Source organism: Akebia trifoliata, chromosome 6, assembly GCF_017979445.1.
Source record: "Akebia trifoliata isolate Shusen 1 chromosome 6, ASM1797944v1, whole genome shotgun sequence".
NCBI classification, from domain to species: Eukaryota; Viridiplantae; Streptophyta; class Magnoliopsida; order Ranunculales; family Lardizabalaceae; genus Akebia; species Akebia trifoliata.
Genome location: NC_141380.1, coordinates 4,198,812 through 4,212,737, shown reverse-complemented (window position 1 = coordinate 4,212,737; position 13,926 = coordinate 4,198,812). Strand labels below are relative to the sequence as shown.

General features: G+C 32.7%; 2 protein-coding genes across 2 annotated transcripts; both read left to right on the top strand.

Annotated features, from left to right (window-relative positions):
- Window positions 1–783: 783 nt before the first annotated feature.
- Window positions 784–3,760, top strand: LOC147399739 (uncharacterized). The gene is made up of 4 exons (XM_086445208.1): window positions 784–988; window positions 1,052–1,162; window positions 1,319–1,387; window positions 3,409–3,760. The coding sequence occupies exons 1-4, from the start codon at window positions 839–841 to the stop codon at window positions 3,457–3,459; spliced, it is 381 nt and encodes a 126-aa protein (XP_086301334.1). The 5' UTR covers window positions 784–838; the 3' UTR covers window positions 3,460–3,760.
- A 150-nt stretch (window positions 3,761–3,910) lies between these two features.
- Window positions 3,911–6,123, top strand: MYB27 (myb domain protein 27). The gene is made up of 4 exons (XM_086445207.1): window positions 3,911–5,258; window positions 5,336–5,465; window positions 5,549–5,649; window positions 5,742–6,123. The coding sequence occupies exons 1-4, from the start codon at window positions 5,006–5,008 to the stop codon at window positions 6,056–6,058; spliced, it is 801 nt and encodes a 266-aa protein (XP_086301333.1). The 5' UTR covers window positions 3,911–5,005; the 3' UTR covers window positions 6,059–6,123.
- The last annotated feature ends 7,803 nt before the right edge of the window (window positions 6,124–13,926 follow it).

The following is a 13,926-nucleotide window of genomic DNA, read 5'->3' as shown; positions in this document are numbered from 1 at the left end:
GTCAGAGGTTACCAATGCTTGATCTTCTCTTAAATGGAAAATGACTTCATCTCGAGTTTGAATCCTCCCTTAGGAATCACCCTCGAGAATTTATCCTAGAAATTATCTAGTGGGTATTGCATGTATCTCAAGGATTTGGTTGGGTCCTTTAAGAGATTCAGATTCATTGATTCCAAAAAAAAAAAAAAAAAGACCACATCTTCAACTTCCTTTGATTTTTTTTATTTTTTATTTATTTTTATTTATTTATTTATTTATTTTTATTTTGTCATCTTGTCATCTGTAAGCTCAAGAACAACATTTATGATAAATTATTATTTTTTATTTTCTAATCGCAATTTCAACCTATCAGTTTAAACCTCACCTTAATCCTCCGTAGAAAGTTCTTTCCTTTTTTCTTTTTTTTTTACCCATAATTCCATCGTCTTCTATTTATCCACAAAACCCATTTTGTTCTTAGGTATGAATGTGAAAGTAAATGGTCGGTTGTAGAGGAAGGTATATTTTATTTTATTTTCCCAAGAAATTAAAGATAATTTGAAAGAAAAAATTAAGGATTTTGGTTATAGGCCAAAGGCCTTGCATTTAAGTCATTTTCATTAATCTATTAGAAATAAACAAATATAAACAAATATCAAAGGGCATGTCATTAATTATAGAATATGAGGGGCATCTCAAATATTTATGAAAGTGTGGAGAGGTATGTTTAAATCATAAATCCTAATAGTTCTGAAATTTTTAATTTTTCAAAAAAAAAAAAAACCAAAAAATAAATAAATAAATGTCTTTCCCTCTCTCTCTCTCTGTGTTGGGTATTTGGGGTTGGATAGATAGAGAGATGTCGAAGAACGGCAGCAAGAAAGAACTGCAGAAGGACGTGCCATGGAGAGCGCCTCCAACTGTAAAACCAGTCCCCAAAATCCACCACTCCCCACTTCTTCGCCTCCCTCAAAACCCTAACTCCAATTACGCTCTCGCTGTCATGAAGGTATCTCATCTCTCTCTCTTTGTTTCATACTTTTCTCGTATTTAATTTTGAATTATAACGCAGCATCCGGATCCAATTGGGGGAGGATTCGCAACTGAAGCTAAATTGGAAGCTGCGGGGCCTGATTGCCTCGTCCCTGGTCAGATTACCCCCATTAGATTACTCGGTCTGAAGGTATCATTTTTATCTCTATTTTGTGTTTATGGAGCATCTGTGAAACAACCCATTTCAAATTTCCTTCTCTTCTTGCTTTCTCATTAATGGGTTTTTTTCCTTCTCTTCTTCCTTTCTCATTAATGGGTTTTTTTTTTTTTTTTTTTTGGAGTACAGGTGTGGCCAATTGATATCAACTTGAAATTCATGGAACCCGTCCAACGAGAACTTAAAAACATTGGGAAGGTAATATTTCTTAATTTTATTGTATTTTAGTAATTGTTTGATGTCCAAGTATAAAACTTTGTTTTTGAGGTAAGATTTCTTCATAATTTCAACATTGAAATTGTAGATGGTGCAACATGATTCATAAGGGCATTTAAGTCATCTTAATTAATCTATAACAAAAGATTAATCTGTAAGAAAAGACTAAGGTCAAGGGGGCTTTCTTATTAATAATAATCTAGGGCAACAAAGATGGGGGTTAGAACCTTAATTTGGTTTTTCTCTCTTTCTGATTTTTTGGCTCTTGGACGAACCTTTCCTCTTGCTGGGGGGGGCTTCCCCTTTGATCTGAGGAGCCACCATCTTCCCGCTAATGATCATCATCACCATTAACATCGTCGAAGACCTTATCCACCATTTACCCCTTCATAAGAAATCAATGATCTACACCCTCAATTCCACCAACCTTGTATCAAAAGTTAAATTTTCGATTGAAAGTCATTAGAATAAAATGTGATACTTCAATATAATAAAACACAACAGTTGTCTCCCCCTCCCCCACCTAATGTTTATCCCCCATAAAGACCAGTTCAGATTCAATCTCGCTTGCATCACGAGGAACAATCTCAACTTTATTCCCTTTTCAAGCATACCCGTTCAACTTTATTACCTTTTCTCTTCTACCCCTTTCAATAATACTCCTTCAACTTTATTTTCTTTCCTCTTCTCCCCTTTTTTTAATAATACCCCTGCAATTTTATTGTTTTTCTTTTCTCTTTTATCCCCTTAACCCCAAAGAGGATGACCGTGCCTACGGCACGGGCAAACTCTAGTATCTTATATGTTAGGGTGTGTCTGTTTTTTGAGACATCCAACACGGAAAAATCCAAAATTTGATAAGTGTCATGTTTGACACCTCCATGCTGTTCACTTTTCCTTTTAGGAATGGCTTAAATGATTGTTATCATGTAGGTACACTGGATTTTTTTTTCCCCATCATCATTGTATGTTTTATGCTAACTATTTTAGTCGACAACATGAATCCTTTCCCCTTCAACACTATCTAGAGCCATATGTCAAGACATGTGACTTCAAATATTTGCGTACTTTCTCAATCTATGTCGTTCTCAGCTTACTTCTTTCCCTTCTAGAGCCTTCAACCTGCACCGAATTACGTAACAAGGACACTCCAATTTTCAAAAAAATACTTATTTATCCAAATATCTTGTGCCTGGCAGCTATTGTACATCAGTTATAGGATTCTAAAGTATATCAACTTATTTAAAAATATTCTTCCTATGAAGCGCCAACCAATGTAAGTTGGTAAGACGTGGAGTTTTGTATCCACTACCCATGTCCTAGGTTCAAACCTCCTTGAACCCAACTTCACTTACTAACCAATATGTATGTATACTTCCTATGTTGTACTACATGTGAACTAAATTATTTTAAACATATATCTCTAGGCATAACCTATCGAAAACAAAAAACAATAATAATAATCTGTAGGCATATTGAATATACAGTATGAACGTTTCAATGAAGTAGGTTTGTAAGGGCCAGTGTGTGGAACGTTTTGTATTGATGTCAGATATCGACACGTCCCCATGTCTTCATTACATTGGTCACGAAGCACTCATTTGGAATATTAGCTCCTGAATGTAATTTTACTCTGGAAAATGTGAGGGTAGTAGTTCCTTATAGGAAGCTAGGATCCTGCTTTTGTTATAGGTTTTGAAATTTAATTTTATATGTCGATATAAACAACTTCATGGTTGCCTTCCCTGAAAACAACCCATAAATCCAATTGTCCTATACTCATCAAAATCTTTTAAATTTTCCCTGATTGGCTGTGTTTATCTGAGTCTGATATCCTTTTTTTTTTACTTTATTTCTATACATAATAAAATTATTTTTCAAACTTGTAAACGTTAGCAACTTTGCATTAATTTCATATTGTATTATTGTACACATGAAATCTGCATATTTACATTCTAGCCAAGTTTTTTGATACACTCTGCTACTTGATTTTCTGTCTGCAGTTCATGGATTCTGCTTTCAACCTTATGAATGCATCTTTTCAAGATCGTTAGGGCCTTTGTTTTAAATGTTTGAAGGCAGATAGATGGATGCTGTCTCAGGCTACAAACTACCCATGTAACCTATTGTTGGGGGCATGAGCAGCAGCTTAGCCATGGTTAGTTTCTTCAGGTTGTTCGTAAGAGTTATGTTCATATAAATTAGAGTGATTGTCAAGGAGTTTCTCCTTTTGTTTAGTTTAATGGACCATGGAATTAAATGTGGAGATTTGGATATTATACGTAACTAGATGTTCTATACAGCTTATGGAAGGATATTTAAACCCTGAAAATTTCTCCCTGACCTTTTGAGTCCTGAACTGGTCTTTTGTGGTTGAATATTTTAAATTATGAGTGGAGTTTTGTATCTATTCCCTGGTCATTTTTACAGGAATCTTTCCTCTTAGTTGTTGAGGACGTTGCCGAGCTGATTTTATATTGGATTGAAAAAAATACAACTTTTAGAAAACTCATCCAATTATATCCAGCCATTGTCAAGCGCTTTCCGAAACAATAGTCGGGAATGTTATTTTTCCTTGTTTTAACTCCATAGTATTGGTGAACTTGTAATTTGCTCGTGAATTCTTCTACAATTACTCGAATTAAATCCAACCCAGTTCAGATATCTTGGTGAAATGCCAGTTTTGAAACCCTCTCATCCTTTTAAACGTTGGTTTTAGTATGTCTAACTATGCTCAATCTGTTTATTTGCCAAAAAATATATTTCAAGTTGATGCACCAATCGAATGGTAACAAATAGAAAAGAGTCATGCTGGGGGACTTCATTTTTCACCGCCTTTCACACTGCGCTGACGTGGAGTTGAGCACACAATCATAGATGCTTTCCACCAGTACCTCAAGGAAACACATCTATGATCACCACATCAGTATAGTGTGAAACACTCTAAAAAACAAAGTCCCTCTAGGATTTTCCAATAGAAAACCCTATTTTGAACTCAATTTACTTTCACAAAAATCCATGGGCCATGGGTTTCTTTGTTACCTCAAAAAGAGGAAAAGAATCATATTGAAGACGCTCCTAACCCCTTTGTAGAGCCATGCATCGTAAGTGATCTGAACCTGCCTGGGGTGGGACATCCATCAAGGTACCATCGGCTCAGGCGTATAATTCTATTGAAGTGGGTTAGAAACTTTTAGTAGGATTAAAAATTTGCTTACAAGAGATTATTCTCACCAAATACAGTCTTGAACTCTCCATGTGAAAATGAAATATTAAAAAAAAAAAAAATAGTTTAACTTTATCCCTACAAATATTATACATGAAATAATGATTTGGATAGATGCTACATTATAATACTACATAATAGCTATCTTCCAAAACACTATCCCTATCCTTATAACCTTTTTTGCTTTCTAATCATTTTGTTATTAAAACTGGACTTAGTGACGTTTTATAGTGGAGACACTGAAACAAGCTACTAATACCACAGTAGTTTGTAGTAGAAGAGAAAGACAAGTTTGCAAATAAAGGATAAATGGTGATGCAATCCATGGAACGATGACCTAATTAAATTCTCATCAGCTCCATACAAACAAGCAAATGGTGGAGTTCCCACAAATTAGTGTTGTCCACCTATGGTGCTATACCTTCCCTCACAACTCTTTAACACATTATATAAGAAAGCACGATCACCTCTCTTTTAAGTATATTGGAGTAATAATGGCATATCGAGCTCCCATGCAAGAAGAAACTATGCGAAAAGGACCTTGGCTTGAAGAGGAAGACGAACGATTAGCCACCTTTGTAAAGTTAATGGGGGAGCGTCGATGGGACTCTATAGCAAGAGAATCAGGTATAATTAATATAGAAGAAGAAAATTAAGATTCATCGTTAAAGTGGGGTCATGATAAAGGTATAGTTCCTTTGCAGGTCTTAGGAGGAGTGGGAAGAGCTGTAGATTGCGATGGAAGAACTATTTGCGCCCCAATCTTAAACATGGTCAAATAAGTGCCGAAGAAGAGCTCATAATCCTTCAACTTCACGAACTTTGGGGCAACAAGTAAGCCTCTTGTATTATTAGTACCACTTCATCCATGTTGGTTGTTTTCGATACAAACGTGACTCATACTATCTCATGTTTAGGTGGTCGAAGATTGCTCGTAGGTTGCCAGGAAGAACAGACAATGAGATTAAGAATTACTGGAGAACCCATTTGAGAAAGAAAGCCCAAGCTCAAGAACAAGGTTCACAACCTTTTTTTTTTTTTTTGTTCTAAGGGTTATCGATTATTTCTTTTAACATATATTAACTACTTGATCCCTCTTTAATTCTACAGAAAAGATGCAAAGTATTCTAAACACCCAAACAAAGGATGATATATTGAGAGCATCAGACCAAGATGTTGAATTGTCAGATTATGCATTTTTAACTTCACCCTATGAAGCCCGTCTGTTCGATTGGATATTAGGATCATCGAACAATCAAGAAACATTGAAACACGAAGAAGAGTGTGATACCATGGCTTCTTGGTTTTATAATTCGACATGGATTTTAGGAGGATGTGATAGTGTTTGGGACTATTGTTCTGTCTCTCCATGTGACGTGGAGCAAACAAACAGGGGAGACTCTTTATTATTTGTAAGCCTAGAGTGAGTGTACTTTGTTAAGTTGAATTGTACCTATTTGTATCTTTAATTTCAATGGAACATCAAGAGGTCTTTTTTTCCCCTTTTTATTACTTTAATCTTCTCCTCTCAAAGAAACTTCTAAGATTTTTTATTTTTTATTTTTTATGTTTTTAATTCTTCTTTTGACTTCTCTTAATAAAATAGTGTAAATGAGATTAGAGGATTAAGTACTCATCACGCACTGTAAGATCGGTCTACCATACGTAAAGTGGGATACATGGTTCATATAAAGAGAGGCAAGGTCCACCATTTGATGGTTCCCAACTTGAAATCTTATCATCTAAATAGATCTATTCAAATTATATTAATCTCCATATTTATCCGAATTTGGAAATTAGGGTTGTCAATGAACATTGGGGCAGACCGTATTAATTAGGTCTCTTACTAGGATTGCAACTCGGGCGGGTTGGGTTGGGGGTCAACCCACGTCCAACCCTAACTTGATAAACACCAACCCACACCCATGTCCAACTTGACCTCGGGCTTGGAATGCTTAACCTGAATCCAACTAAAGTCGGATTGGTTGAATTAATTCATTCCTCATTAATACTAAGTAATTTATATCAATAAGGGTTTATATAAAATAAGTGGCATGTAAAAGAACTAAAATTTACAATTATTTGTCCTAAAAATGTGTTTCACAATTCAAATTTTATATACATAAAATTATAAACAAATTTAAAGAAGAATATGAATATTAATTAAAATAATTATTTTTATTGTTAATAGCAATTTTCAATAAAAGAAAAATATTTAAAATTTTAATATAATCATTGTATGATAATATGGAATTACACCCAAAAAAATAATAATAATAATAATAACAAAGTAAATATTTATTTGAAGAAAATAGTCACACATTATTCTAGATATATAAATAAGCAAAAGAATACAATTTGAAATAATTTTAAATTATAATCACATTATTTTCAGGTTCGAGCAAATCGGATTGGTTGATACTTATGATTGTACCCAATCCGCCTTGAGTCGGGCATTTTTTTATTTTTTTATATGCCAAGGCCGAACCCAAGCTAACTATGCCTAGCGGTCAAACCTGACCCAAGGTCAAGTTCAACTCAACGGGTTTGGGTTTGGCCTGCCCAAGTTGCAGCCTATCTAAAACTTGGAGATTCATATTATTTTACTTACCCACTCGTTCTGTATGTATACATATATTTTTTGATAAGTTTTCTATCCACAATTACAAAAGAATCATTTACTCAATTTGCAAGGGCAGGGGAATATGGGTCTATTAATTATTTATCAATATGGGTAAATTGAATCATGACTATGGTATCTATTAAGTTTTAAGTAGCCTTAGAATACCTCTTTTATTTACGTTCAATTTCCAATTCTCTTAACATGAATTCTGATTCTTGGCCGATATGAACATATTTGAACCGACGAAAGCATAGCTTTAGACAGATTAATACGATGATGACCGATTTCTACATCTATCGATTCTAATTTATAAAAAAAAATCAAACTATAACAAAGCTGTCATCGTAACATGTTTCTAAACACTCGTCATTATTCCTCACAATAGCTATTTCTTATTGCAGAGGCGGACCCAGAGATTTTCACTTGTTGGGGCTGACTTGATACGAAGATGAGATAATAAAATTAAAAAAAGTATAAATAATAGAAGTATTATCATGCAATATCAAAATGATCAAAAAAATAATAATTTATCAGCATTATTTGGAGAAAAAAATTTGTTAGTGCCGACAATTTTTTTCCCTAAACTATATTTAATTAACATCTTACGGGAAGAATGAGAAGATATATTACTGCCATAACTAACCAAAAGATTTTTTATGACATAAAGAAAGGAGTGAGCTAGTGAGAATTTAGAATTTTGCACTTTTATTTTTAATAATTATTATATTTAAGGGGGCGGGGGACTTACATATAAAATAATGGATTATCTTTACTATTATAATGAGAAAAAGTGAAGTAGAAGTAGTTGAACGAGTGATTTTTTGCTCACAGCCCAACACCTGTTTGATATAGGACGCAGATAACGTAAATAATAAGAGAGAAAATTTCTCTCTCCTACCCATGGTTAAAAATAAAATGAGATTTCTTGATTAGATCACCTTATGGCATTCAAAAACATGATCTAATACCATAATGTTGTTGAGAACGAAATTCTATGAATTTAAAAAACAAACAAAGTTTTAATTTTAAATTTGGGTACTAGTAGCTGTCCATTTTTAACACCTTAGATCAAGTTCGAAAAACTTTGTTTTTTTGAATTTTCTTTTAACATGAGTTTTTTAATAAAATCTTGAAGGTTGTCGTGTTTGATTTCCCATATGATAATCTATGCGAGTCTCACGACCCTTTTTAAATTTGAAATGTTAAAATAAATTTGTGGGTAGAGAATATGCGGGCAAGGGAGAGAAATTTAATCTCTATTGCTTACGTCATCTGCATGAATGGCTCAATATCATCAATATGATGATGGTAATGGTCTATTACTAGGGTTGCAACTCAGGCGGGTTGGGGATCAGCCCGTGCCCAACCTGATGCTTAACCCGAACTCAACCTAAGTCAGGTTGGTCGAGTTATTTCATTCCTCATTAATATTAAATAATTTAGTATTGATAAGGGTTTATATAAAGATAAGTGACATGTAAATGAACTAAAAGTTACAATTATTTGTCCTAAAAATATGTTTCAAAATTCAAAATTTTATATACATAAAATTATAAACAAATTTAAAGAAGAATAAGAATATTAACTAAAATAATTATTTTTATTGTTAATAGCAGTTTTCAACAAAAAAAAATAATATTTAAAGTTTTAATATAATCATTGTATGATAATATGGAATTACACTCAAACAAAAAAAAAAAAAAAAAAACAAAGCAATTATTTATCTGATGAAAATAATCACACATTATTCTACATATAGAGATAAGAAAAAGCATACATATTGAAATAATTTTAAATTATAGTCACATTAAGTTCCGATTCAGGCAAATCAGATTGGCTGATGACTATGCTTGTACCCAACCTGATTTGAGTCGGGCATTTTTTTAATTTTTTTTTATGCCAAGGCTGAACCCAAGCTAACTATGCCCAACGGCCAAACCTGACCCAAGGTCAAGTTCAACTCAACGGGTGTTTGGGTTTGGTCTGCCCAAGTTGCAGCCTATCTAAAACTTGGAGATTCATATTATTTTCCTTACCCACTCGTTCCATATATATGCATATATTTTTTGATAAGTTTTCTATCCACAATTACAAAAGAATCATTTACTCAATTTGCAAGGGCAGGGGAATATGGGTCTATTAATTATTTATCAATATGGGTAAATTGAATCATGACTAATGTATCTGTTAAGTTTTAAGTAGCCATAGATTACCTCTTTTATTTATGTTCAATTTCCGATTCTCTTAACATGAATTCTGATTCTTGGCCGATATGAACATATTTGAACCAATGAAAGGCATAGCTTTAGATTGATTAATACGATTATGACCGATTTCTACATCTATTGATTCTTATTCATAAAAAAATCAAACAATAACAAAGCTGTCATTGTAACATGTTTCTAAACGCTTGTCATTATTCCTCAAAAGACCTATTTCTTATGAAGGAAGACCTCCAATTCCAGGGGTGGACCCAGAGATTTTCACTTGTTGTGGCTGACTTGATACGAAGATGAAATAATAAAAATTAAAAAAGTATGAAGTATTATCATGCAATATCAAAATGATCAAAAAAATAATAATTTATCAGCGTTATTTGGAAAAAAAAATTGTTAGTGCCGACAATTTTTTCCCTAAACTATATTTAATTAACATCTTACGGGAAGAATGAGAAGATATATTACTGCCATAACTAATCAAAAGTTTCTTGATGACATAAAGAAAGGTGTGAGGTGGTGAGAGTTGAGAATTTTGCACTTTTATTGTAATAATTATTATATTTAAGGGGGCGGGGGGCTTATATATAAAATAATGGATTATCTTTACTATTATAATGAGAAAAAGTGGAGTAGAAGTAGTTGAACGAGTGATTTTTTGCTCACAGCCAAACACTCGTTTGACATATGACGTAGATGACGTAAGTAATAAGAGAGAAAATTTCTCTCTCCTACTCATGGTGAAAAAAAAATGAAATTTCTTGATTAGATCACCTTGTGGAATTCAAAAACATGATCCAATACCATAATGTTGTAGAGAACGAAATTCTATGAATTTAAAAAACAAAGTAATTTTTCACCGTTGAATTTTAATTTTAAATTTGAGTGCTACTAGCTGTTTATTTTCAACACCTTGGATCAAGCTCGAAAAACTTTGTTTTTAAAATTTTTTTTTTTAACATGAGTTTTTTAATAAAATCTTGAAGATTGTCGTGTTGGATTTGCCAATATGATAATCCATGTGAGTCTCACAACTTTTTTTAAAATTTGAAATCTTAAAATAAAATTTTGTGGGTAGAGAATGTGTGGGCAAGGGAGAGAAATTTAATCTCTATTGCTTACATCATCTGCATGAATTGCTCAATATCATCAATATGATGATGGCAATGGTCATGTTGGGTCAGATGCCTTGAATTAAGGTCCCGTTGTGTACTTTTCATCAAATACCCAACTTGTGGTCACAAGGATATTTGATGTAAAGGGAAAAAAAAAATTTATGTTTTGAGTTTCGAGAGAGTTGATTTCACGTTGGGGAACCTACAATTTTATAAATTAGGGTTTTAATCATTCTCAATGAAAATCCCATCTTTCTTCTATCGACGTAACTTAGCCAAATCATGGGTTTCGTGATTCATTTTATCACTAGATCTAGGGATCCATGCTCTCAAGATCCCAAAGTAGAAAAACCTTTAAAAATGTGACATGACATCCTCCTAGAACTTATGATAGATCTAAAAAATAGAACAAAGCTATAGTGGGGTTAGATATGTTGGTGTGTAAGGGATAAGATATTATTTTCCATACCTTCCACAAAAAAAAAAAGATATTATTTTCCAACCTACCAAAAAAAACAGATAATATTTTCCATTTGCAAGTCGAATGTGAGGTGGGGAGGACGGAAGGATACATGAACCAAACATGCCTAGGGAATAACGTACTGATTTGCCTTCATGTCCCTCAGAAAAAAAAAATTGTGGGGAGATGTATTTATTATCAAAACCTACTTAACAAAGACATCACTCTATGTATCTAAATTTCTTAAATATATATCATTGTAGGTTAAAGCTCTAGATTTGGATATAAAGTTAGATCCGCAAAAGACTTTGTTTGAGAGAGTGTTGTCGTCAGTGACAACTAAGTTCACTTGTTATTATAATGGAAATTTTGCTTTTTTGTTGGTGGAGACTCGCAGTCATCTTAACAAAGTGAAGATTATTATCTGAATTTAGTAATAACTTCATGTATGTTGTGAGCACTTGTGTCTCTTTTTTAAGTTTTTGTTTTTTTAAGCTTATCTTGCTTCTCTAGATCCTTATATATCTGCATGAGAACAGCTATAGCCAAGGAGAGTAAATGCATCATCCCAGGTATTTCTATTGGTTGGAATCTGGTCTAAAATAACGGGAAGATGACCAAAAATATGGATGAAGTAAGAGTTGGATATAAAGTTAATTGAATTAATAGAAAACGTGGCTCTAGATAAAAACATATGAGAATAAGCAGGGGTAGAGTATGGATTTTCATGTAGTTTCATATGGATGAAGTAAGAGTTGGATATAAAGTTAATCGAATTAATAGAAAGCGTGGCTCTAGATAAAAACATATGAGAAAAAGCAGGGGTAGAGTATGGATTTTCATGTAGTGGGGGCAAACTATAGTTGCTCAATAAGGTTGAAGACTGTGAAGATGAGTGGTTTTGAGGTGAAAATTCATGAGTTATTCGTTAGAGGTTGTAGAAAATGGCATTTAGGTTATTTCTTTCTAGTCTATAAAAAAAGACCTAAGTCAAGGAGTAATGTCATCAGTGAGACTAGGGACAACTGTCAAATATTAACTAAGTAGAAGAATTCTAATAAATCCAAAAACTTGAATGGGGTTGGGACAAACTCAAAATATATCAAATTTTCAAGAGGAAAATCCTTTTTTTTTTTTTCCTTTAATTTTGTAGGGGCAAGTGCCCCCATTGCAAATCCGCCCCCTGAATAAGATCCGCTTATCCGAACACAAGGATGGACCCAAAGATTTTCCCTAGTTGGGCTGACTTGATATGAAGATGAAAAAGTAGGTATAAATAATAGAAGTATTATCATGCATCCATTACAGAATCATACAATATCAATTCGTTTAAATGATCATAAAAAATTATTGCATACAATTTTTTTTCTCTAAACTATACCTAATTAACATCTTATATGGAAAACAAATGAGATGATGCATTAGTGCCACAACTAATTAGAAGATTCTTGATGACATAAAATAAGGTGTGCGCTAGTGAGACTTGAGAACTTTTTACTTTTATTTTAATAATTATTACTTTTAAAGTGAGGGAGGGAGGACTTTTATCTAAAATAATGGATTATCTTTACTATTATAACGAGAAAAGGTGGAGTAGAAGTAGTTCAGCGAGTGATTTTTTGCTCACAGCCTAACACCCATTTGACATATGGTGAGATGACGTAAGTAATACGAGAGAAAATTTCTCTTTCTAGTCCATAGTGAAAAAATCAAATTTCTTGATTAGATCACCTTTTAGCATTCAAAAACATGATCTAATAACATTATAGACGATAAAATTCTATGAATTTTTTTTAAAAAGTTATTTTTCACTATTGAATTTTAATTTTAAATTTGATTGCTTGGTGGTCGTCCATTTTTAACACCTTCAATCAAGTTCGGAATTTTTTTTTTTTTTTTTTTGAATTTTTTTCTTTTTAATATGAGTTTTTTAATAAAATCTTGAAGGCTTTGGTGTTCGATTGCCAATACGATAATCCATATGGGTCCCATGACTCTTTATAAAATTTTAAATCTTAAAATAAAATTTCGTGGGCAGACGATGTGCAGGTAGGAGAGAGAAATTTAATCTTTGTTGCTTACATCATCTGCGCCATATGTCAATCGACTATTGGGCTTAGGGGTGTCTATGGGTACCCATTTAATCGAAACCGAAAACCCCGGTTCCGGATCCCTTTTTATTGGATTTGATTAGAGTCGAGTCTAAAATGAAACCGAACTGATAAGAACCGGAACCATTAGGTTCTATCCAATGGGTACCCATAACCTATTTATTTTGTCATTTATTTACATACTATGGATGATTTAAGGTATTTTTTTATTTCAAAATAAATGCATCTTATATAAATTTCTTCAATTTTTCATATAAATTATTGATTAGATCTTAAAATGAGCTATTCTTCTAAAAATTTATTACTTTTAATAAAGATAAATTTTTATTTTTGAAAAAAATCATTAATTTGTATTTTTAGTATAACAAATTATAACTAAGCTAATAATTTTATTGATAATATGTTAATTTTTTGAAAGGATTTTTTATTTATAATGATTTGAAACACTTTTTTTTCTCATTCAATTATTGAGAACAAGAACCAATGGGTACTCGTGATTTTTTATGGTTCCGATTCGGGTTCTATTTATTTTGAAATTTGACCCGAAATCGACAAGAACTGAAACCGAATTAAATATCATGGTTATGGTTCTAAATTCCCTAGGAACCAAACCAGAACCGACCCATTGACACCTCTAACTGGGTTATGAGCAAAAAATACTCAGTTGAACACCAAAATTTGGATCTCACACATACCCCCATTATTGCTTTTAAATTTAATATAATCAGATCATTTTGGTAAAAAACTAAGAAAATTGCAATCTCACAATC